At 39.5% G+C, this 27,731-nt stretch overlaps 1 protein-coding gene across 1 annotated transcript in view; it reads right to left on the reverse strand.

Annotated features, from left to right (window-relative positions):
• Nucleotides 1-27,731, reverse strand: part of si:dkey-288a3.2 (protein phosphatase 1 regulatory subunit 37) — a 94,965-nt gene that overhangs the window by 24,091 nt on the left and 43,143 nt on the right. Inside the window, 6 exon segments of the mRNA XM_040137329.1 lie at nt 15,621-15,746; nt 16,102-16,124; nt 16,945-17,086; nt 20,286-20,418; nt 21,804-21,939; nt 24,442-24,589. Coding sequence (XP_039993263.1) covers nt 15,621-15,746; nt 16,102-16,124; nt 16,945-17,086; nt 20,286-20,418; nt 21,804-21,939; nt 24,442-24,589 — 708 coding nt within the window.

A 27,731-nucleotide genomic window follows, 5' to 3' on the forward strand; every position in this document is an offset into this window, starting at 1 on the left:
TATGAAAAACTAAGACGTCGATGTGAAAAATATTAAGTTGAATGCTCACAGAAACTATAACTCCAGATTCCATGAATGAAAATGACACCGGGGATATGTTACTCACTACTGATTGGTTGTCAAATGTACTTAATTCAGATAATATTTATTACAATCCACATTACTCTCCCCTTCCTCCTCCTTGAATATTATAAAATGATGAAAAATGTTTGTAGGACTATGAACAACCAGCAGTTGCAGAGGAAATTTTATGTCTGTTTCTTCACTTGTTTGGACTGTGGCCTCACCACAGACTATCTAATAAACCAGCTATAAAAATAAATGGATGGCGGCCTTTTTTTAGTTTTATGAAATGTGAAATACTCTAAAATGTCTCCCTTTTATTAATCACATTTAAATCCATAGCACAGACAAAAATAATTCATGCAGCAAATAAATAAATAATGGCAGCCTACTCAGCACTCATTGTTTCCTTAAGGGCACATGAATTGCTTATTCAGTATTCATGTGACTTTCATATGGATTTCTTTCATTTCTATTCCTATGTAGGCCATTCAAGTTTTCATGGAGTGTTTGTATTTGTCCTTTTTGTATTTTCTTTTGCAGATGATTGATAATTCACTTGTGTTATGCTAGGTAGCAAAATGAAATGGAGAATGTGAATGACTTGCAACACAACTCACTTCTTGGATATGAGACTGAGATATTAAAAATGATATGTTCACTTGAACCGAGGCAAATCCACCACATCTGCTCTAAATTTACAACATGAATACAGTGCATATTTTCCAAGCACTACACTGCAAAAATGTTTTATCAAATTTAAGTGGATTTTTTTTTTTCCTGTAACAAGATCAAATGCCAACATGCCAAGTGACTACTGGTGTTGTGTGTCTAGCTATGGCAATAGGGATCAATGTGTCCACCACCTTGGTCCTGGCTGAAATATCTCATCAACTATTGGACTGGTATGAAAATTTGTACAGGCATTCATGGTCCCAGATGGCTGAAGACCAAGTAAAAGCAGAGTAAAAGCAGATGGCTTTTACTCTGGCACCACAATGAGGTTGACCTTTTCGATTTTGAGTGAAAGTCAAATATAGGATGTCTTTGGAGATTCTCAGTCATCCACGTGATGGTATTTATACGTACTAAACAAAGGCAACTGGACTTGCTTGAGGTTCTTGAAGATGTGTCCCCTCTCACCCAAAAGGCTTCTTCAGTTCTAACTAACTGGTGGGGAGTCCCCACCAGTTAGTTAGGGGTCCCCACCAATCACCACCCAAACCTCAAGCAAGTCCAGTTGCCTTTGTAAGCACTTAGAAGTAGCCTTAGGATTTATAACCATGAAATGTGTTAAATATATTCATGCTCCCCAGAAGATGAAAAGCTTTTTTAATAGACATTTTGGGCAGGCAAAGGATACTGCTTTACTACTCCAGATGATACAATAAATGACTCCACAGATACATGCCAGTTGTTGAATAAGACTTGCAGTATTGTTTAGTTTTAGATTTCATCTTCAAAGGGTACTTTTTCTTTAGTTTTATCTTTTTACCATAGTTGAAAGTTTTTGATGGCAATAAAAATGCTGCCCATTAGCAATCTAAAGAATTCATGATTTGTAGAAAATGGTAACAAAAAGAGAAAAAAAATCATCATCACCATCACAGTGTCATCACCACCATGCTATCATTCATCTTGCCGCACCATGATCTTGCCACAGCTTTTCTACTGACATGCTGCAATTTGTAACATACCATCATCAAAGCCACATCAGCACTACTCTCATTACTGCATCTCACTGTCTGAACTTCAGTCCATCAGTACCATCACATAATTAGTCCACACCCTATGCTGCACAGTTGCCAGGTCAGCCTCATATCCAACACACTTGTTCCTGTTCCCATATGGCTTTACTACATGCTTACAAACTGCTATGCAGAAACACTTGTGATATAGTCTCTCCCCACCTGTTTTTGCATGAAAACACTGTAATTACAAATTTCACAAATTAAAAAAATAGCCACGATGGCATTGTACCCTCCGCAAATATATTGCATTAATCAAATTACCATACTGACATCATCAGTATGAACCAAAAGAATAATATAATATAATATAATATAATATAATATAATATAATATAATATATAATTTCTTCTTCTGGTAATTACTCTCAACCCCCCTTTCATTAACTAAGAGATGCCTCCCCGCACACATTCATCATTATAAAACTGCAAGTAAAATATGTTTTCTAAAAAATGTTCTCCTAAGCCATAATAATTCCCTAAACTGTATGAGCTTCTGTAAGAAGATCAACGAGATTTTCTTTTCTTTGCATTCAGTAGTACACTGTTTGAAGATATCATATTTTGCAGGACACTGAGGACAAAACTAATTGATCCCTGATGGGGTGAACCAGGGGACAACTGCAGTGAAGCCTAAACTACAGACCTTGACTTTGGCTACTCTCCTGTCAGTGCTTTAATAAAATGCCTAGCGACACAGTGCGTCACAGGGAATACCATGACACCAGTGTCTGGTGCCAGCATTGCCCGGAACCACAGAAGAGGGTTTGTAGAGGGTTTCTCTGACCTCTCCAGCAGAACGAAGGGGGGACTGGCGTCTGCTTTTATATATCTGCCCACTCTTCATTCACCATGTCACCCCCCACTTCCTAAGCCGTGGAATGGGCATTGGCACTGAAGGAGAGGTGGCAGAGGTAACAGCTGGCTGCAGCCGCGGCGGCATGGCCGTGGCATGACCACAGCTTTATTAGTGGCTTCCAGGACACCAGCTGATCCTCTCCCAGGGTCCCTGTCAAACTGATGTCTTCATCCCTAAACTGAGCAGACAGGCAAGGCCTGCAAACCAGTGGAGGTGACAACAAATCCAATTACCTCCCCTCCATGATGCCCAGGCCAGACGTTGGGGGGGGGTGCAGGGAATGGTAGGTGCTAGGATAGGGGATGAGGGACATGAGAGACAGGACAGTAGGACATGAGGTGGTATACTGCCACCAGACTGACATAGAGGCTTTCAGATTGGCCTCTGGATGATACACCAGGGTTACTGTATTTTTCATGCTGTATCCAGGACAAAGAAATATCTTTTTGAATTGCTGCAATAGAGCCTTTCAGCTATGTGAACTGAGAATTTAAATTTAAATCCTAGGACCCGAACCTGTTTCTCAATTAAGGTCCTTATTTTACATCCATACCAAGCAGGGGGGGGGGAGGTTGATAAACCACAATACCACGGAGCTGATACAGACCTAGTTGTCAAATCCAGCAAGTGTCTTGCTTTTAAACATCAACATTAAATCTCCATAAAACAATTGGTCCCTACTGATGGTCTTGGACAGAACATGTTAAGTGCTGATCATTGTAGGCCAATACTGATCTGTGATCAACAGTGCTGTCCCTTGTGTGGATTAAGGTGAAGCAGAGGGGAAACTAATCTGGCTTTGAGGATGGAGGGAGGGCCTTGAAAAGAGAGAAAAGCAAAATGAGGCAAACCACCAAAGCAGCTCCTCAGTCATTATGTTTTCCCTCCCTCTGACAGTCTCCTCTTTACACTCTGTGCTGTGTTGGTGGAGTCTCACCTTATCATCCACAGAGCTTTATTGTCAGGAGTTTTGCCTTCAGTCGGTGACTTTGGTGCCCAACCGGAGAAGAAAATTCACCACTTCTTCTCCTGACATCTCGCCATTCAGGGTATGGGATGATCGATTCATAAGTGCAAAAAAAGAGGGGATACTGGGAGGGTGTGTTTGTATGCCAAGAGAGTTAGTGGGCCTCTCACTTTTGAATATGGTTGCCAAGATCTCGCCAAGATATTTCATATTCATAGTTAAATATTCAGCGCACATGGTGGACAGGGGCAATTTCTGCAGTCAGCCCGCCATTCAAAAGTGAAAGGGATGTGGCTTGTGGATGTGGCTTGTGGATGAAGAGAGCGAGAGAGATAGACACGCATGGGGCTTCATGGTAGTCAGATGAGAGGCTGCCAGCTGCTGATGGGTGACTGTCTGAGCGTAGCGCCTCAGGACATGCCCGTTGAAAGGCGATGCGATCCGATACCCCCACTTATGCTGGGGTTATATACATATGCCACCCTCTTATGCAGAGAAGGCCCATATCAATTGCAGAATTTCCAGTGTTTTGGTCATTATGCCAAGTTGTTTGAGCGAGCGCCTTGCATGTCTGAATGGAGAATGTGGACTTACTGGGCTATGACCACTGAGAAAAGCCTCCTCTGCATAAAACAACCTTGTGACTCCTCAAAAATTTTGAATCACACTGTTTGGTGTGTGTAAGCAAAGCTGCTAAGTGATTAAAGTTTTGATAAGGCACCTTAATTTCAGTGCTGAAACTATATTTGGAATATTTCTGTCTGGTTGGCCTGGGCTCACTCTGTAGATGTGAGAAAAATAAACTATTTGATCACAACACAGTATTATACAAACTTTATTTCTTGTGAAGATGATGACTATATCTTAAAATTAAAAAAAAAAACGTGTCTGATTCTCTAATGGTATCTTACCATACAGATAGTTTTCTTAAGATTTAAAGCTATATGTCTTTGAGATTTCTGCCTCAACCCCAATACAATGGAGGTATATTCAATTTAGTAGTCCCTACTATAGGGACTATTTCTTTACTAGAAAGTAGTTTCAATGAAAACTGTTTACAGTGAGATCTGTGGATTATCCAGAGTCACTGGTATATTGTTCCTGTAAAGGAGATGTTGCTGTTGAACTTTATAAAATGTTTGACATTATTCAATACTGTTAGCACCAAGAGGTTGGACACAGTAACATGAACATATGTGCAGAATAATTTAATCTAAAATAATGGACCAAGAATGAATACTGTCTGTCTGAATCTTATATTATCCAATTTATGTTCACAGCTAAAACCACAAATTGTTGCTTTTGAATTTCTGTTTGCATACAGATTAAACGAATGATACAGCACAAACTGTTGATCAGTGAGTTTTAGAAGTGTTACGTATGTATATGGTTTACTTTGGAAAGAGCCAGGTTAACTGTTTCCCCCTACTATGAGTCCTTATGCTAAGTTAGGCCAACCACATCCTGGCTTTAGCTTCATACGTACTGCACAGATATGAGATTGATATCAATCTTTTCATCCACTGTAACTCTCGGAAAGAAAGCAAATATGTATCTTCCCGAAGTGTTGAACAATTGAACTACTGCTGAATTACTGTGTCATTCAAACCCCCAGGAACAGTTTTTGAAATTTTATTTGACATAACAAGGTTTTAAACAAAATCAAATTTGTTACTGAGAAATAAAACAATGCTGATGTGACATTTTTGAACTGTGTGGAAAAGCTGTCAAAACAACACTTTTTACTATGTGGTAAGTGCAAATATGCAGAAGTTGTGTTGCAGTTTGAACACTGAAAAGACTGAGTAGTGTTTCCTTGCTCCCACCTCCTCTCTTGATTGTCAGTTTTCCATTACCTCACCTCACTGAGAGGATAAAAAACACACAGCCCTGCTCTCTGTCATTGCGCAGGTCACATCTCTTGGTTTGGAAGAGCGGGAGTGATTCAAAATGACAAGGAGACATGTCAAGTATCATTCTTGAAAGAGCTCCACCTTGCTCTGTGTCAGAAACAGCCGGTCCACAGGGGTAACCGTGACTCTGCTTCCCTTCCGGCCCCAATCCAGACACCAGAATGCTGACCCCCATCCCACCGCCACCACCACCACCACACACACACACACAAACACACACACACACACACACACACACACACACACACACACATTCCCGTAGCTACACGTCCAAGTGATTACACTATACCCCCCCAAGCCCCTCACTCACACACAAACACACACACAGGAGCACACAAACGCTCAGAGGGGCTAATTAAGGCTTTAATATGCAAATGAGAGCCGCAGTAAATTACACAGCTGGCAAATATGCCTGTTTTTGCCTGAAAATACATCAGGAGGGCAGCGAGGAGTTTGTTGCTGCTGTTGTTGTTGTCTTTGCAGAGAGACAGGGGATTGCCCCCCTCCCAGCAACCTCAGCCCCCCCCTCAACTGAGACTCATCCAGCTTTGTCCCTTTCAGAGGTTTCAGGAGGAAAAGTCGAATCGCTGCACAAGTAATGTTGTATTTTAGTGAGGGACACAACAGCAGTTCAGTGGCTTTGAATATTAATGTACTGTTGACTGATATATACCATTCAGCCACAACAGTAAAACTGGTAACTGGTTTTAATGTTGTGGCTGAATGGTGTATATATACAGTATAATTATACTGTATATACTGTAACTATATACTGTATATATCATATACATATATACATGTATATATATATACCATTCAGCCACAACATTAAAACTAGAGACCATCTTGCCATGGGATCACTGCAGCTGCAAAGCCCATTAACATGTTGACATTCCAACCCATGAGTACTCACTTCCTTACTACATTATTACATGGGTACTCAGTACTCATGGGTCAGACCACAACCATCTGCGAACTTGGTCTTCATTTTGATCTCAACTACACACCTGTAAAGTTTGGTGACTGCATCTTACACGGTTGTGACGTTATCGTGGTGAAAAAAATCTGTTCTCAGACAGACAGAGCGACAGACAGAAGGACAGACAGACACATAAACACCTGCCAAAGTACTTAAAACCGCTTCTGTGGTAGTTCCCGCTACAGTAGGTGCCTCCAGGACCACATTTTACTGTGATGACACACACACACATACACACACACACACACACACACACACACAGACACAGACTCACAAGGTGAAAAAAATACCAGCTTCGTTGTTGTGGCTGGTAACCAGTTACCAGTTTTAACGTTGTGGCAAAACAACAACTGGTTTAAATGTTGTGGCTGATCGGTGTATACCAGTTGTGGCGACCAGCTTTGACTACCTGAAAACTGTCTGGGAAACCTGATGTAACACTGAATTGTCCTGACACATTTCCAGTGTCCCTGATGCCGAACATGTGTATGGGTCACATTTCACCAATTTAAAATCTTCAAAAATCACTGATGCAATTTTTGACATTCAAGTTCACTTACATTACAAGTAAAATAATGGTTTTATCACTTAGCTCTAGTGATGTCTATCCATGCAGATAGTTTTGGTTATATTGTTATAGTTTTGGCTATCCGACTGAGATTTCTACCTCTGCCCCAATACATTGGAGGTGAAAAGAAACAGAAACCTAGTCAATCTTAATCTGCAAACCTTGTTGTCAATAGTTTTCAGAGGGACTGTCTCTTCAGTATAAAGTCATCAGGATTGTACCTTCCATTGGGAACATTGAGGTTATCTTCTTTGTATTTTTATTGGAAATTTCTTGGTTTTACAAACCTAGAGGTAAACTTGGATTATAAACCTGGCAAAGCATGAAACTGCCCTGCAGTCCCAGACCCTAGGTCCCATCAAAACCCTGGTTCAATTTATGTCAGTTTGCTGTAATTTGATTAATAGCAAATTTGTTCAGGAATTTGCAAGTACAATATCAACTAACAGGGGTGCTGTGTCAAAATCTAGTTTTAAGACCTGAACAATAACAATTTATTTTTTGCTCCCATTGCACGTATAGTATTTCAAAATTAAATGATCTTTAGTTAAATTAACCAAGATTAATTGACGCAAAGACAACCTAAGGCCAGGTATAATTCCCGAAAAGGAACAATGTTTTTTCCTGGGCGTCTGAGCAAATACTGAAGCAGTCATGTGTAGTCTTCTCTGTTCATTGTATTTACTGTATATTGCTTTTTTTGACAACTCATAATTACAATTTCTTGAATGTTGTGTTAGCTTTTGTAAGCAAGTAATAGATATTAGGCAACTACTATGATTCATTATATATTATGCTAAATCCATCACTAGCAGGGAAGGCTCTGAAAGGGCATTCAGATCTATGTTGAAAAGTAAAAATTACAGCTAATAGAATAAAAAATCATTTAGAAATTGTTTTAACTTTTTTTTGTCAGGTCAGTGTTTGTTTTAAATTATGACCTCAGTACTTCTAAAATCCTGGCTAAGTAATCCCTACGAAAACTATTTATACTGAGAGCTTAATTATCAAGAATCAAAGCAACACTATTTCTGGAAAGCAGTCAAGGCAGACGGCCGCTCACACTGAGTCTAAAAGGGAGTTTTTCCTTTCCGCTGTCACCAAGTGCTTGCTCATGGTGTGAACTATTGGGTTTCTCCCTATAGTATTGTAAGGTATTGACCTTACACAGTAAAGAGCCTTAAGATTATGTATGCTATGACTCGGTGCTATGTAAATACAACAGAACTGAATTGAAAAAATTTCTTTTCAATTAAATTAGTAAAATATTTTTTTCAGTCCTGTGGGGACCACAAATGGATTTCTATTCACCTCCATTACATTTTAGTGGAGGGAGAAATCTCAGGTTACGATTTGGGTGGTCTGACTCTTTAAAATGTAAAATTTTACTTGTATCCAGTTACAAATCTTTAAAGGGTTGAACTACCACCAGTACAATCAAGTTGTTGCCGTTTCATGACCTGGACTCAGTGATGACAATACTGATAATAATACTGTATGTTAGAAATCAATACAGTATGGTCTAACTATGGTTAATATAAATTAACAACAGGAAGTCATATTCGTATACGTGCATCACCCACCCCGCCTTTCCCTTGGCATAAATTTTGGCTGCAGCATGGTCCAATGTTAGGAGCTTGTTGTCATTGAAGTTCAGTGAAAACTCCTAATTTTAGTATCTCTTCCAGTTCTCTGTTAAAGTGTGAATTTCTTTTGTTGGGTCATCAGAAATAAGCTGTTCTCCGGTGATTCACTTTGTTAAATAGTTGTTAAAAACAGTCTGTCCTTTATACTCTCTGAGCTTTGATAGCTGAATTGTGTGGTGTGTTTCCTCCGGTTGCTCTGAGCAATTCCCCACTGCCCTCTGAGGCCTTGATGGGAGGTTTGTTCTGCGTGGTTGCTGTTGTTTGCCTAGGAACTTATTCCCCTAGAACATCATGATCATATCATCATGATGTGAGCTGAAACCTGAGTGCCGACTACATGTATGGTCAGGCTGTCCTGTCACCTAGCCACCCTACTGGGACTGACCATGACAGAAAGGGTGCCCAAAAACATACCCAGAGACCTCTGTTTCACACTGTTCTGAAAATAAGAACCCATGCTCCTTCAAATGGTGCCCTCTGTGCAATACATTTCCCATAGCAATCTCTCTACAGACCCAAAAACATGTAAATTGTCTCAGATGTCACTCCCATACATCTCACATTCATGGAAATGTGATCCAAAGCCAGGAAACTAAACTGAGGTGTGAACAGTCAATGTAGTTGGATAAAATAAAGATTGACCACAGCTGATCTTTTCACAGATATCAACAGATATCAGATGTCAACAGCCAATCCGATTACTATATCTGTTGTTGTATGGTCATTCAAAGCTCACTACAGTGGGAAAACTACAAGATAAACAGAAACAGCACAAGTACAACACCCTGAGAAAAAGTACTATTCATGAATACCGATCCATTGAGTCTACAGCTACACTAGTGGCTTTGTGAGGCAATTCTTTGAGCTACAGCGAATGCTAACGTCATCATGCTAACGTGCTCACAATGATAATGTTACCATTGTGGTGCTTAGCAAATAATTTTTGCTAATTAGCGCTAAACACAAAATACAACTGAGGCTGACAGGAATGTCATTAGTTTTGCAGGTATTTGGTAATAAATAGAAGTATTGGACAAACTGAATGTTTGACCTGACGATAGCGCTACGTGAAAAGTCAGGAGGACAGCAAAGTTATTACAATTCATCCTGTAGGGAAAAAATGTCAACCGGCTGGTCGTGCTAGATCAAAAGACAGAGGATCACCAAAGTCATTTTCTGGAAACCATGAATCTCTGTACAAAATTTAAACTCGAACAGTCTCCAAGATATGTTAGTCTGAACCAATGTGGTGGACCAATGGACTGATAAACCATTAGACTTTGCTATTCCTAGAGCCATGCTGCAAGTGTGGCTAAAAACATTAATCATGCTTTAGTTAAAGGGGGCGCAAAATATTTTGCAGATATGTTACTTCGAACATTTCGTTTGGCAGTGAATAGTTTGTAGATACCTTTAATATACACATTATGTTGACTGAAATACAATTCATAAAACCTGAGAGAAAGCATGTTTATGCTGCAGCATAGAGAACCAAAGAACCAAAGAACTTTTCACTAAGATCTAGGTTGAAACTCTTAAAACAACCCACTTGGTGCCACATCAAATGATATTTCCTGAATTATTGACATACAGTGTTGTAGACATTAACAGAAAGTTCAGCAGTATTGCAGAGGGGAGGCAAGTGAATGACTGTAGATCAGTGTCTTGTTTGGGACAGATATTCAGTTTGAAAATTCTTTTTTTTTTTAATCTGAAAGAACACAAATTCACAATAAAAGCTTATTGTATACATCCACTGCTTGTTTTTCTTGGCAATGGCCCTCCACATATTAGCTATGGCAAGCTCCATAACTAATGAGTGTAACATCAGCAACATTGACAAGGCTGGATTACCAAAGTGGGCAAAGTGGGCAAAGTGGGCAACCACTCTGGGGCCCCAGAGGCCCTTGTTTTACTGTGTGGCAATTAGTCTGTGGTAATTTGATCAGCCTTGACATTTGTTTGGGAATATGCACCACGAAAGTAAACTGAAATGATGAGGGCTTTAAGGTTGGTCTTGCATTTTTATCTCATCTTCAGGCCTGTCTTTGTAGAGGGACCCTGGGTCAAAATGTTGCTTTTAATTATTTCAATTAATATCATTGTGCATTTTCCTAAAACACTTTATATTAAATCCAATTATCACAAGCTCACTGATACATACCAAAGAGGGGGCAGGGTAGAATCACAGAATAGGAGTACTGATAGGTTTGTGGGGCTCTGTGTGCACTATACATGATGGATTCTTAAAGGGAACAGGAACGGGCGTTCAATAGGGGTCCACAGCTCTAATTTGTCCCCGGGCGCCTGTAGCAGCTGTTCTAAGATGATGATCTGTTGTCGTTTTTAAGACACAGAGTTTTCTTTATGTAGAAAAATACGTTTCTCCTCACACCCTTATTAAGTTTGCATTATAGTTAAAACAAGTAGGTACTGAAGGGCTTGGTTATCTGAAGGCATATTCTTCAGAGGTGTTGCTCTTGTAAATATGACCATTTAAGGTGTTCCAAGAAGACAGTTGTGTTTTTGGATGAAACAGATTTTGAAACATGGTGTTTAAAGGCATAAAAGTCATGTACATTGGACTGAATTTTGAATATGAAAGGTGGTGTATACACCGATCAGCTGCAACATTAAAACCAGTTGCCGGTGTTGGTGTTGTAGCTGATCGGTGTATAAAGGCTTAACTTAACATAGCAGAAGTAAAGTTGAATTAAAATGCCTTTACCCTTAACCCTTAAACATTGAAATACTTTGTTGTCCTTTTGGCTACCTCTCGAATACCAACAACTGCTCCCGTTGTCCCCCTCCACAAGACTGAAACAAACTACTGAACCTCCTTCCTGTTGCTTTTCCTTCCTGGACACACACAAACACACACACACAAACACACACACACACAAACTCAGAGAGAAACACATCATGCTGCTGTAATTATCATTCAGTGAGACAACCACTCTCTAACAGCTACACCTTGCTGACATGCGACATTCAGAGAGAGGACACTCTCAGCGTTATCACTGAACTCCTCTGCTGGAGAACAGCTGACAGGATGCTCACACTGGCCAAATCCAAATCCAAATATTTAAGCATCAAACAGGTAAACAGGTTGTGAGCTTCCCTCAATCGACCCGTGATTAAGAGAGCACTGGGCAGGGGGGAAGTTTAGTTCATTAGCTGGGTTGACAAAGTCCCCTGATAAGGATGTATAAACAACTCCACCTTACAGTGGCTACAGAGAGAACTTGCCCCTTGGAACAGGCTGCTTTCCACTAGGGCCAGGGTGCATGAATATTGTATTAGGGTAAATAATTAATAATTAACAGCAAACAGGCCAGTGATCAAATGGAGCAGCGTGGCAACAGACATGAAAAATCAGACTCTTGTAAACAAAGACGAGAGGACCCAGATTTCCTCCCCTCTTTCCATCTTCTTTTCTCGCTTTTTAAACATGTGCATCTTTAACCCACCCAATTGCTGTAAAACCACAAACATACAAAAGGCACATGTATGAACACACAAACTCCATATCAGCGACTCTGTCAAATACACACAAAGTACTGCCATAACCCCCTCTGTCACTCAGTCACATTCATACCCACACTTATTTTCCGTCGCAAGAATGAAATTTTCATGTATTCCTTGGCGACCCGGGGAATGTGACTGAGCGAGAACACTTGATCTGGCCACCCGCTGTTTTCTGATGGAAAGATTTGCTTTTTAATACAATCATCACTCCTCCCACCTGGATATGCCACACCAAGACAAATCCCAGCTGTGTGACTCCAAAACCTGACAGAGCTTAAAAATTCCCTTATTACCATTCCCTTAAAATACCCAGCCACACTAACTCCCAACAATGGTGGAAATGCTAATCATGTCTCTCGGTGGCTTAAAGGAGCATGAAAACAGAGCCGCCAATATGGAGGCTTCAGTGCATGTGCAAAAAGTGAGGAAGAAGAAGAAGTCCCAGCTTTAATGACACACATTCACAGAAGCGTCATGGCTCTTAAAATCTGCTTCTCCAAAATCTGGCACATCTTGCCGCTTGACTTTAGCCAGAGGAGACATTTCATAAAAATCAGACTTAATCGTGTAAACAACACGCAGACAAACAGAAAACCACTGCAAACAAAAATAAAACAACTTTGGAAGCTGTGTACAGATTGCCTTCAGAGTTAATTTTAAAATAAGCATCCCGTTCTTTGGAGATTTTAATTAATGCTTTAATATGCAAATAAGTTAGCAGAGATAAAATCATGACAAACAGATGGCAAGTGTGGGTAATTATTTTGTGAATCCAGCAGGGGCATGTATTAAAGTTATGGCATCGTTTTCCTCAGGCCTCTGTAGCCATTGAAGGTAGAGAGAGAAAAAATAGAAGTATCACTGATGAACTGAGACACAAATGACTTATTTGTGTCTCCAAATAACAAATCTGTGACCAGAGTGAGTATGAATATATCAAAAAATACAAGATGTTGTAGACAAGAAATCCTCAGGTCACCAATATCCCTTAATTCTAAATTAGAGGGAAAATTAAAATTAAAGCACCAATAGTCATTTGAATGCCTACAGAGTTAAAACAAAGTGTATCCATTTTACAATGGCAGCATCACCAGTAGCCTGTACTGTTTGGACCAGGCAGGACAGAGGTCAATTGACTACCTTATAGCAACAGAAATCACAATTCAGGAGACCAGGTAATGTTTTTTATGCACTTAAATAATCCAATTGACAGACAATCTCACCAAAAGGTCCATTTAGTAGCTGTTATCGAGCTTTCAATTATATAACTTAATCTTCACCAGCTGATGGACTTTGCCCAATTTTTATGGAATTTTAGCTTTTCGAATTTCTATTTTTTTGAACACTTCAACAATTCAGAGTTGAGATTGGGGGTTCATTCTTAACCTTGGATTTCCAAGTAGTTGACAAAAATTTGCTGACATTAAAAGAAATCCTTAAAGCCAAGCAAGTCGCTCTTTGAGACCATACAAAGGCACACTGATGCTTTATGCTCAATGCTAACATTTAAATGCCAATATGCTCACAGTGACAATGTTAACATGCTAATATTAAGCATGTTCTCCATTTTAGTTTAGTGTGTTTGCAAGCTAAAACTAGCTAAAGACAAAACAGAATACAGATGAGGCTGATGGGAATGTCTTTAATTCTGGTCTTTGGTCGTAAGCTAAAATATTGGACAAATTTAATTTGTACCTGCTTTTGTTGTTTCATGAAAAGTCAGGTTATCAGTAAAGTCATTAAGAATTAATCCTCTGATAGCCATGAATGTCTGTACCAGATTTCACTGCAATTCATCCAATAGTGTTTCAGTCTGGACGTGAGTTGTGGAATGACTTGCATGGCTAAAAATCTGATATAATGATTGACATCCTTTTTAAAGATTAAAAACATAACAAATGATAGAGATCCTTTAAATCATGTTATTAAAGAATTGTGACATCCATATGTACTGAATGTGACATTTTACACTTGAAAAATAAACTCATCAGTTTTCCGTGGTGCATAAAATATGTAATAGAGAATCTCAAAATTATTTAGATAATGTCTTCGACATTTCTGCACTGCAATTTCTAAATACTTATCACGCGACTTACTTATATCTCTGATAAACTAAAATTGTCTGCTAATATCAGCCATTCTTATGTTCGGTTAGGTAGATAAGTAATTGGACAGTGACGCAATTTTCATAATTTTGCCTCTGTACACCATGCCAATGGATTTGAAACAAAGCCATCAAGATGTGATTGAAGTGTAGACTTTCAGATTTAATTCAGGGGGATTAAAAAATGATTGCATTAACTGTTTAGGAATTACTGCCATTTTTATACATAGTCCATCATTTTCAGAGGCTCAAAAGTATTTGGACATTTGACTGACAGTAACTTTCATGGCCATGTGTGGCCTGTTCCCTCGTTATTTCATGACAAGTTAAGCAAATAAAAAGTCTGGAGTTGATTCCAAGGGTTGAATTTGCATTTGGTAGCTGTTCATGGGAACTCTTAATATGCGGTCCAAAGAGGGGTCAATGCAAATGAAGGAGGCCATCATTAGGCTGAAAAAACAAAACAAACCTATACAACAGATCGCAAAAACTTTAGGGGTGGCCATTGGTACATTCTTAAAAAGAGGGAATTGCACTGGCGAGCTCAGCAGGACCAAGAGGCCTGGAAGACCACTTAAGATGACTAAAGTGGATGATCGCAGAATTCTTTCCTTGGTGAAGAAAAACACCTTCACAGCATCTAAACAGGTCAAGAACAGTCTCGAGGAGGTAGGCATAGTATTGTCAAAGTTTACAATCAGGAGATGTCTTAATTAAGTTAAATACAGAGGGTTTACCACAAGTTGCAAACCACTGGTAACACTCAAGAAAACAAAGGCCAGATCAGACTTTGCCAGAAAACGTCTAAAAAAGGCTGTTGTTAAACCCCTAAATTAAAGCTTAAAGTCTACACATCAATCACATCTTGATGGCTTTGTTTCAACTCCATTGTGGTGGTGTACAGAGTCAAAACTATGAAAATTGCGTCATTGTCCAAATACTTACTTACATACTTACTTATGTACCTAACTGTATTAATCAGGCTCTAGCTTCTAATCGTTGTTGTATTGAAGCACTCTTACTTTTATCGTTATCAATACTCTTGGTAAACTATAGATGCTACTGCAGAGAATCTTGTGAGGCACCATGCAGCTATCTAACAAAACCTGAACCACATTCAAAATTACTACCATCTAAAATCCAGTGAAAAAGCATATAAAGATGTTGCTTCATAGGCTATGTTACAGCATAACATAGGCCAAACAAAGGAATCAGATCTTTAACTGTAACAATAACTGCACCTACCTGTTCCTGTGGGGGTACATGATCCAAATCCAGACTAGCAAGAGAGCAGTTGATCCTCAGGGCCAGACACAAGGCCATCAGCCCCCAAACCTTCACCTCATTCTGACGGAGGTCCAAACGTTGAATCTGCATTTTTTACCAGGGTAGACTGTAACATTTCGTTAACCCCTAACTCTTTTACTGGGCTTTGGTTTAAAGCTAACCTATCTAGAAAATCTATGGTTTGACTACAGAGGTCATGGCTTAGGCATGAAGATTGATTTTGCATCCAGAATAGCTCTGCCTTTGAGAAATGCTTCTAGACGTAAAATTAAAATCATTTTAGGTACTGTAACCATGCTGCTTGTCTTTCAAAAGAGAACATTTCAAAGAAGTGATGAGTTAAAAATCATTTGAGTAATTTTAAGATACAGTCTGTTTCAAAAGCCAAGGTAACACACTTTACTTATGTCGAAAAAAAGTTAGGGCAAAATATCAACACGCTAAAGGTAGTTTTAAATCTCACTGATCCAAAAGGGGAAAATTACCAGTTTAAAAACACAAAATTGATTATATCTACTTTGACTTGAAACTGTTAGTTGATTAATTTATTTGGTGACTAAACAATTGGCAACTATACTGATCAATTAATTGTTAGTAGTTTTTCAAACATAAATTCCAACTAAATCATAAGTTCCAGCTTCTCAAATGTGAATATTTTCTGGTTCATCCAGTATTCTACAATAGCAAACTGAATATATTTGGGTTTTGGGCTGTTTGTTGGACAAAACAAGCTATTTAAGAATGTCAGCTTGTCATCTGGGAAATTGTGATATGCATTTTCACAATATTTTTGATATTTTGTAGACCAAGAAAAGACAAGAAAAATGAGAAAATAATCTAGAGATTATTCAGGGATTAAAATAACTGTTAGTTGTGGCCCTATCTCTATTCAAACTATACCGACATACAAGTGGTTAATATGAAATCAAAGATGTATAATTGGTATGCAAACATAAGACAAATTTGACTATGTTTGCAAAACAGATTCAAATGCATCACAACAGTATTAGTTTGTTAATTTGGTCACAATTTAATTTTGAATATTTGACCAAACTCAATATTAAACATCAAAACTTACAGTATAAAGAATTAAATAATTAATATTATCAAATAAAATTATATGTTAAATTAAAATTATATTTAAAAATAATAAGCAAACATTAAATTTTAATGGGCCTCATCTTGATGAAATGATTGTATTTCTCCTTCAGTTGTTACTTCATATCTAAACTGAAAAATTGTACTACATTTAAAAGTCATGATGTAATGTGGATTGTTGTACCTTCACCGGTGATGTTGGCTTGGGCTAGGCCGAGCTACAACACTGAGCAGTTCACCATCAGAGGCATCCTGATGACCTGGATCCCCTCGTTCCCCAGGAGGTTCTCACCCAAATCCAGGACCTGCAGGACCTTCAGCACTGGCTGCAAAACAGGAATCCTGACTCATGTCAGCTCTTCCCTGGTACCAGACACGTTTCAGACTAGATCCAGGTGCATTTGGTACCAATAAAGACTGAAAAATTTTCATCACTGTTTTTAGATTTAAAAGTATGTCAGTCTGAGTGAGTTTAAATGACTTTACCCAACAATGAATATTTGCTTTAGACTCTGTGTAGTGAGCTACTTTAAGTGTGAAACTGAGTGTGGAAAGGCTGAGAAGTTTTAATTATAATTATTATTTTACTTTTCAAAATGTTTCATCTTATGTCAGAAGCTCAGAACGTCTGTTTCCACTCTCCAGAGCCACATTAGCATTGAAGGTTGATTAGCTGGTGCATAAAACTGGGGGTGTCTGGGGCACAAGGGGCCCATGTTGCCCAACAGCTTGAAGAGGAATGTGCCACCCACTCCTCGGTTGCCCCCTCGCCTTGCCACCCTTGTTAACTCCTCTGGTCACTGCTCTGAAGAGAGAGGGAGCACGGGGGTGGAAAGGAAGCCAGGAAGACAACCGACAGACCCAGAGAGCGTCTTCTTCTGAGTTAATTTGCACCGTGGTGACAACAAACACACTTGAGAGGGTCCCCCCCTTTTTCCTCGCTGAGTCGCAGCACACAGAAGCACCGGCTCATCCAACGCATGGCGAGAAGCTTCTCCAGCGAGGAGGGGAGGAGGAGATGGAGGAAGAGCTTTTCGAATGGCTATGCACAGGGGATAATAGCAGACAATTAAAGAGGCGACTGCGTGGTTGAGAGTGTGTGAGAGTCAAGCATGGTTGAAGCCTGTCAAACGTAAACCACGGGAGGGTTGGAGTGAGAAGTTTGAGGGGGGTAGGAGTGTGAAACCACCAAACACTCAGTATACTTTCACACATGACATGCTAGTTTTAAACAAAAAACAAAAAAATAGCAGAAGAACGCAAAGTAGAAAAATAAACTAAAGTTCTGCATCACATATTCACCTCAGAATAATCTTTATTTTTTATTGTTATATTGAACAAAGAGTAAATTTAGACATCATTGGCCCAATTCTAGAAACTGAGCCAATGAGCCAGGAGGACAGAGAGGAAAAGCAGATACACCAACCAGAAAGGTTATTAACAGCCCTCCTCGTCATCATATTCGACAGGACCAGCTACGGGTCTAATTATCATCATTATGGCCTGCAAGGACATCTACTTATCCCTGTGAACGGTAGGCCACATAAGCAGCCCTCCTAAACACACATCTATTATTTAATCAAACTGTTCCGTCTTTTGGTAGCACTGGAGGAGACAGGGGAAGTGCATGTGTGTGAGTGTACAAGGCAGGCCTTTAATTTCTAGCCTTTGACTTCCACAATCGCCTCTCACAGGACAGGAAGGTGCAGTTTATGCTGCCAATCAGGTGGAAGGAATGTATGTTATTTGGTGTGTACAATGAACCATGTGGAGGCGGGACGTGTTTCAGTGGAGGAATTCTCTGGATGAGGCATAGCACTCCTCATTTCCTAAATACTGGATAGAGGAAAACAGGTATCAGTTGGACCTTTTAACTCAGCTAGTGCAAAGCTAATAGGGCTACTCCGATCATTTCATATTCAAAGATAGAAGTTTATAGGATAGTGTTTTGTACCTGAGCTGTGATGGTGGGAGACACAACAAAAACACAAAGAGTGAATTGAATACTGAAAAGACTGTAACTTTGGAAGATATCCACTGGATTTGTCTAACTCAAACTACTGAAGCCTCATATTAACTTCAGATAAACTTTGGAATACATTTAGTATGGAATGAGGGCTGTGGATTCATTAGGAAGAAAATCTGTAAATCATTTAAGGGTTTAACACAAAAGTAACCTCACCCTGTAACTAATTATTCTTCCATCAGAATTACAAGTAACCAGTTATTTTAAGAGAATGAATGAGTAATGGTGGAATCAGCCTAACACAGTTACAGTTAGAAGAATTAAAGTTACCATGTGAAGTAAAGTTGGGCCCCATAATGCTTCCCGGTTGGATCCTACTGTCTCTCCAACATCTCTCCAAAAACTCTGTGTCCTTTGTGCATCTTTCTATTCTTGACACAACAAATAGTACAAATGGAGATATCAGACCTGTAGTTTCACCTCAGAGGCATTTACACAGGGGATACGCCATAGCTACAGCAGCTATCTGCATACAGGCTCTGAGGTTATACTCCAGTTGATGTGTAACTACACCATATCAGTGCTACAATGGTTACGAAGATGCCATACGGGTGCTCAGCACACGTTGCTTGTGCTTTCTTCTACAAGTTATTGACGATGATGGAGATTGTTGAAGACAGCATTTAAGTTGAAAAAAGACTAAGTAGTCTTTTTCTTTTCAGTGACTCATATTTAACAAAGCCATTATGTTTCAAACCCTCTGCTCTCCGCAATCTTTGGGAATGAGTGAACATAAACAGCGACTGCATGGTGATCTCCTGTTCAGTAATGAGACAATGTGAATTTACATTATAAGTTACCTGGATGTAACTCCAATGCAGGTATGTTAGTAGCCTACCTAAACTGGTATCAAAAAGTGAATGAAAGAATGTAAACACAGTTCCTGTGTAATATATAATTACAGAGTAAGACAACTTGGTCATGTACAAAACGTGTTGCAGTGCTGATATCAGGGGAATTCCGATGCTCACGTGTGAATCAAAACCTGCACCGCAGGTATCAATGGCAAGACTCTTGTTAACCCCTCGCGTTGACTATAAATCCAGCTTTACCTTCACATTTCTGCACACGCCCCAGAATCAGACCTTGCTAATTTTGCTGTCAGAAAGGGGGTTTAGAAGTTGTTAGATGATCCAGCAAACACTTTATCTTTAGCATACAGAAGCCTTAATAGCATGCCTTACTGTGGCCTTTATTTATTATAGAGAAAGTAAACTTTCCGTTCTAACTATTGCAGCACTAAGTTATAACGTAATGTTTTTCAACGTGCCTTGCCCTTCCATTGTCTTAAAGTCCGAGATCATGTTGCTGAATATGCCTACAAACATGATTGCCTCATGTAGACAATGATTAGAGACAACATTAAATCTGCAGCTGCAGGCTGAAGGCATTTTAACTAAAAGAAGAGGTCTGTTCTTTAGCATTGGAATATATTTATATGCTGACTGTAAGCACTATTTGATTTTGTTTCAAACCAAAAACTGGGATTACTTCCTCACTAGTGTCTTGGCCAGATGGACCATGCTTTTTGCAGTGATCTGGTTGTTCCTCAGCAGTAAGACCTTAAGACCTGCCACCTGCCACCTAAGACCATCACAGAGCTCCTCCAAACCTGGATTAAAAAATAAATTAATGAATGAATGATGGTAATTAGCAGAACATGTTCAACTTAACTCCCTTGTCCCTGATTGGTTTTGTAAGCTAAATGGCACTGACAGATGTTTAGTGGGAGTGTTGCTGCAGTGCTACTTATGACTTTAGCTCCAGTATGACAAGGGTTGCTATGTGCTTAACCTTTTCACATATCTTTATTGATTAGATAATAAAGCTGGACTGTGCAAGTTTGCATGCTGACAGTATGATGACACCTCCCACTATATTTACCTATTAGGCTTCTGGTAGGCAAATTAGGTGGGTCATTCTTTAATTGGGAAAAAACTGATTAAGGGCTGCCAAAGTATTATTTATCAAGGCATAGCATGTACCTTTTTACATTTCTGTTTGTGTATGGATTATATAAATAAAACACTTGTTAATTAGTGAGCTTTCATGCATAGGTACATGGATTTTAAACTTTGAACAGAGCCTGGCTAGTTGTTTTGCTCTTGGAAAGAAGGAACACTTCATAAACATGAACTTACCTAAACATAGTTTTGTCTTTTGTTTTTTAGTTTAGTTTTTTCCACAATGTTGAACTCTAATTCAGTCTAAATTATTTTGTTTATCTGCAAAAATGGAGGACAATGTCTGAATCACATAAAAAAAAACTGTTTCCATAGGCTGAATGTAAAACCTTGACAACTCTGAACTGTGAATTTGCATCTTAAAGAAAAAGTTACACCATTTGGCAAGTATGCTTATACACCATCTTTCTCAGTGAAACTAGAAGATTGATATCAATCTAATATCTGTGTATTAAGTACAATGCAGTAGTAGAATACAATATAGAGCTGGAGTCAGAACATGGTTAACCTAGCTTAGTATAAAGACTGGAAACAGCTAGCCTGGCTCTTTCCAAAGTTGAAAAAAATTATCCTACCAACATCTCTTTTTCCCCTTCTAGGGCTTCTTTAACTTACTATACATGCTTACAGTATTTCTATTTATTCAGCACTCCCCAATGAAACATGTCCTCCATTAAATAAATTTCATATATAGGATATACTTATCAGCTACACAAAACTGAGTGCTCTTCCAGACCCACGTAATGAAAAGATACAACTGTTTAAATATTAATTTTGTACCGTGCAGCTTTGAATAAATGCATAGTAAGGGCAGCTGTGGCTCAGGAGGTAGAGCGGGTCGTCCCCTAAACAGAAGGTTAGGGTGTGTGTGTGTAAAAAAGCGGAGTATGTATAAAAAAAGAGCTATGTATGAATGTGTGTTTTAGTGGGTGAATGTGGCCGTAGTGTAAAGCGCTTTGAGTGGTCGATAAGCGCTATGTAAGTACAGTCCATTTACCATAGTTTTTGCTCTGTACCAAAGATGAGCATTTTACCAGCATCTTGCACATGTGTGTGCTGAGCTCCAGAGTGTGTAAATGGGTGTTGTAGCGTAGCAGGTCTCCTAGCTGCAGGGCATCCTGGTAGCTGTTCAGTAGGTTGTTGCTAAGGTGGAGCTCTTGCAAAGCCCTGTTTGTCTTCAGTGCAACAACTATAGGCAGTGACAAAAGAAACAAGTACTCAAAAGATCAGGTATACGATGCAAAATTTACATCACTCCCTTAAAGTAAAATTATTCTCCTCAAACCTTTGAAATGGTTTGATATGAAAAGCTGCCAGTCATATACTAGCAGAAATGTAGCACATCAACATTTGTGTAACTTGTCCATTTTATCACACTAAGTCAACTTTGTCATTGCTTATACATTTGGAAAATAAAAGAAGATTCCAGTATTTTTTAACCTTGATTTAATTCTCATAGTGTTGGCTACTCTGACTATGAGCCATGCTAACTTTGCACTCAACATATCCATAATAGAGACTCAGCAACAGGCTTTTGGAATGATTTATGTAAAACTGAATTTTATTTGGAAACTTTATGAGTCTCACACTACTCGCCCTGACTTTTTTTCTGCCAAATTCTACACTAGTTATCATGACCCATAGTCAGAATGGCAAGAATAATAACAAAAAGACCCCATTCTTTTAATTTTGTAAAAGTGATCAATGAATATTGGTGACTTTGGAAGTTATTCTTGACTGTAAGCTTCTTCGCCAGATACAGTTGTTTGTTGGTGGCAACCAGGCTGGGAATCAGGTCTTTGTGGAGGCACCTATCAGGTTCTACTGATTGGTCAGGGCAGTTGCATGTAGGGGGTGGAATCTGAGGGGATAATGTGGAGCTCCAACATGGTAAGCACAACGGGTGAAGCTCCTTGCTGGAAGGTGAAACAGTAAATCCATCCTACATGGCTGTCATGTAAGTGCCAAACATGAAGCCTCTGCATTGTAACTGTGATAGACCGATTGATGGCAAATGAACTTCAGCATGAAAACGAGAGCACAGCAGGAATTGCCACCTCCTGAAATTACTGCAGTAAAGATCAAGTGGTACTCCGCTCCAACATGAACAAGACCTTGCCGAAGCCAGAGTTGTGGCTTTCCAGTGCAGGAAACCTTACAAAACACTTGTCATATGTCAGTGTGTACACCATTGTTTTCTTTCTTTTCAGTGTTTTCCTTATGGTACTTTATCACAGCTTTAATGGTGTGTTGAAGAGTTATCTTGTATTTAGGATTGTGTTGTGGGCATTCCCTGTGCATTTGTGTAATGTTTACTGTACATTGGTACACGTGACTGCATTGCCTTGGCTCTTGCTGTCCTTGCATCCCGATCGATGCTGCAGATTTGATCAAGCCTGTTGGGCTGCATGTGGAATGCCAACATTGTCATTAGGCACAGTGGGGACCAAATAGTAGAATCGGTGGGATTGATCCGGTCGACTCCACTGCGAACAGCCAATCCCGCAATCAGAGGCGGCTCTGATCGAAAGCAATGATCCTCAGCCGGGACCCCCTGTTGGGGGGAAGGGGGTTGGCAGCGGGCTCGGTAAAGGCAGAGAGAAGAGGTTGGGGCGAGGGATGAATGCGGAGTGGGAGAGGGAGTGGGGGTGGGGGGGTATGAGACTAGTATGGCCAGCATACTGTGTCCATTTGGGTCTTTTTCTGCTCCCAGCTGAGAGGACATGATAGGCTGTTCTTACTGTTTTGATTTTTTGGTCCCGACAAAAAGTCAGAAGCAGCAATTGTTTTACCATGACATCGATCATGAACCAGCGTTTTGAAAAAACTTTTATTATAATTTTAATTTGATGAAAATTAATACACAGTGAGAAAATGAGTCTCTGAAGTCATTTTTGTCCTTATAATGACTTTTACTGCTAAATCACAATCTATCTCAGCACCTTAAGCCTATTACAAATAAGCCTATTACAAATTAAAATGTGTGTGCATATACTCATCCAGTAACTGTGTGTTTGTGTGTGTGTGTCTGTATTTACACCCAATTCATTTCTGGGTCACATGACCCACCGATAAACCTCCACCCCATTCCCCTTTTCCATTGTTACACAGACTTTTCAGAGACACAGCAGCAGCCGATCAATGACGGTCAGAGAGGACGGACCTCGCTGAAGATGCTGTGATGGTTTTTCTTTATTTCAAATGACACTTTTAATATAATAGTTTATATACAAATCATAAATCACAAATAATCATAAACAAATTCAGTGCTCATATGCTGCAAGTATGTGTGTGTGTATGTGTGTGTGTGTGTGTGTGTGTGTGTGTGTGTGTGTGTTGTGTGTGTGTGTGTCCTGGCTTCCAGAGTCTTTATAGATGTGTGCAGTGGTGTGTAAAGTGACAGGTAAGAGATTAGGCCCCTAATCCAGGTCTAGACCTGCAGAGAGAGTCACAGGTCAAAATCTGGTCCTGCTGGCCACAGGACACACACAAACACATCCACACACACACTTACAAACAACCCACACACATTTAAATATGTTAGTACTCACATATTAATTCGTACACACAGACCACACTTTCACATGAAGATTATTGAACAAACAAATAAGATCTTGGTGTTCAGTATTCAGTAGTTGAAGCTCAGGAGTGTTTAAGGAGGAAAAGTTGTTTGTGTGTGTGTATGTCATACCCAGTGTGAATAGTGGCATGCCGCTAAGCTGGGCATTATGAAGGTGCAGCACTGTGAGCTGGCTGGTCATCAGAGCTTTGGATAGAGACAGGGCCCAGTAGCCTACTATGGGCGCATTACACACATCCAGTCTGGACAGACACAGACTCTGAAACACACACATACACGTTGTGCAGAAATACGATGAATACAGCCAAAGAAACATTTTGAAGACATGTCTAATCTGACCAGAGAGGGAAAGAAAAAGAGAAGGAGAGAATGTATGGAGAAAAAGACCTTCACTATCTGTTCTCAAACACTCAGGCCTGTTAAAAGAAAAGTGGGGAAGGTGGTGATGGAGAGTTACAATCTAACAATGAACCGACCTGTATGCCCTCCCTCACATTACACACTGAGGAGAAACTATGAGGAAGAAGAAAACTTGCCTGAGTGATGTGGCAGTCAGGTAGATACTGCAGGATGATGTGGGGGGTTGGTTGGGGCAGATATGGGGAATCTTGGGTATGGGTTTGGGATTGTATTTATGGTAAATGTTTGGGATTTTGTTAGTTGTAGGAAGATGCTGCAGATTTGGGGGTTCAAAAGTAGAAATGTTAGGTTTGGTGGGTTTAGGAGAGTAGGATTGGTAAATTAAACATCCAAAAATACTGAAATGTCAAGGTTTACAACTCAAATTAATTAAGATGCTGCAGGTTAAATTTTGTCAAAAACATGAGTGGTGATGCTCTTTAACACAATACTTCACTAAAACCAGCCCTCTGTCCTACAACGTGTGCTTAGACTCTACTCATTAGTTTTCCGAATACATTTAGGAGGAAATATAATTACTGCCTTTGTGCAGTGGCAATTTTGTTTTATAATCCAGGAAGTGAGAGATCCTTACACTCCAAAGAAAGATAGGATCAGGGTGGATATTTGGGAGTATAAAGCTCAGGACTTTGACACCAGAGACTGGGGTTCACATCCTGCCTCCTACTACTATAGGAGGTCGGATGTTGTTAGGTTTAGGTTACCTAAATATTTGGTTATGGTTAGGGAATGGCTTCTGCTTCAAGTCAGTGTTTACTGCCTTAGTATATAACCACGACCACCTAACCTTTACCAAGTATTTTGAGTTGCAGACAGAACCAGAAAAATGTTCCTTATGACATAGTTGCAGGTAGCTGATATTGTGGGAAAACTATTAAAATACATTGTCAGGGAACAGTTTTCAGATATATTCAACTATTTCTTTGTTACATTATAAAATCACACAGCATTACATTTAACACAAAATGTGTTAGCTAATCCAAATTAGTTGTATATGAATGTAATTTGTAGGATGCAGGATTGGCTAAAACTCCATGAACTGCTTGTAGGATTTTAGTTAAGGTTGGAGACACAGTAAGTGTCTGAGTGTCATGACCAGGTCAGACCAGCATTTAAAAAAAACAACATTTCTGGGTGAAATCAATTCATTTCTATGGTGGTGATGATCAGCAGGCTAAGTAAATCTCAATGCAAATGATTTGCATTGAGTTCAATTTTGGTAAAATTTGACACATAAATTTGTTGACCTTGTTCAAAATTCCATTGTCATTTGTAACGAGAAATGTTTTTTTTTTGTGAGGAACGTGCCGACATGCATGCAGCCGATTGCGGTTACTCCTTTTTGTTTTCTTATTTTTACAACTTTTTAGCTTTCTTCTTTTGTCATACTTCTTAATCTTTACAAGTAACTTATTTAAGCTGTGCCCTCCCTAAACATACTAGTAAAGAGAGTTCTAGTCAGTTTTTTTCACCATGGAATTACTGCTTGCATTCGGCTACCTTTTTAAATGCTGTCATTCAGCAACACCACTGTTGACACCCATTAGAAATCAGGAGGACGACAAACGGAGGATGCAGAGGAGGAACAAAGTGATGAGGGAAGAGAGCTGGGGCAGACAACAGAGACTGATAGAGAAGAGGAGATACTGTATAAGCCATATCTCCCTTCTATCATCATGGGTAACGTGAGACCGCTGGACAATTAGACAGACGAAATAGTGGTCCTAGTGAGGAATCGAGGGACTTCCGTGAGTCTTCCGTGTGTTATGTGTTTCACAGAGACATGGCTACAAGAAGATACTCTGGATCTCATTGCTACCACTGGTGGCTTTCAGACGGTTCGGGCAGACAGGATGTAATGTTTTTTCAGCCCAGACATTGAACTGTTAGCCATGGGGCTACATCCATATTACAGTCCCGGGCAGTTCTCACACAACATCTTGTCTGACATCCACTCTGTTTCTGAGAAACTCTGCACATCAGTGCTTTCGTCGTGATCTCTGGGGACTTCAACTGGTAAAGACTTCCCACTTTCAGTTTGTGGACTGCACCATCACAGGGGACAGGACCTGCTGTATTCCAAATGATAAGAGGCTTGAAGATTCTGCCCCGCACGTACATTTTTGTACATTTATATTTGTACATTTGTCTAATCACTTACTGTGTATTTATTATTATTACTATTTAGAGAAGTTTTTAATTTTTTACTTATTACTTCCTCTTTTGTAACTGCATGTTGTGCCATTGTAACAAAGCAATTTCCCTGCAGGAATCAATAAAGTTTTTCCGATTCTGATTCTGATTCTGAACTACTATAAATATCCAGCCTTGGAACGGAGCTTTTCGCAACATTATGTCATGTGCCCCACTTCATATGTTTAGGTAAAGACAATAGTTTTTTGATCAACAATCTAATGTTGATTTTAGCAGCCTTTAACAAACACCATGTCCTACAAACCGTAGATGTTTGCAGGTTGTGGGAGGCTCATACATATCTGCAATTACTGCTCGACAGGGACACTGTAGAAGTTTTTAGACAGCAAAGATAACAGATTAAAAAGTGGAAAAATTACTTTAGAAGAGAGTGTTAGTGAGTTTTATAGATATGGACGAAACCAAGTTACGATGGTACCCATGCTGCCATGCTCGTATATTTTCATGTAGTTTTTTCTGTGGTCAGAAAACTAATCATTACATAACTTTCTTAAAATTATGAAGCAAGTGCTATGGTGGATGCAAACTGTCTTGACAGTGCTTATCTTTAAGTGAATGGAGAGGTGGAGAGTCCGAAACAGAGGTATATAATGTAGCCATAACGGTGTTACACCGTCCCATTTTATATCACTTTTTTTCTATGACCCTGATCAGAGTATGAAGTACTCCATAAAAGGGGCATGGTTTGCAGACTGAGACACGAGTCTCTTGAATAAACTGTGTTAAATTAGAAAGCTAGCTTGCTAACTGTCAATTAACAAGCAGTT

The sequence above is a fragment of the Xiphias gladius genome, chromosome 10 (genome assembly GCF_016859285.1).
Source record: "Xiphias gladius isolate SHS-SW01 ecotype Sanya breed wild chromosome 10, ASM1685928v1, whole genome shotgun sequence".
Classification (NCBI taxonomy): domain Eukaryota; kingdom Metazoa; phylum Chordata; class Actinopteri; order Istiophoriformes; family Xiphiidae; genus Xiphias; species Xiphias gladius.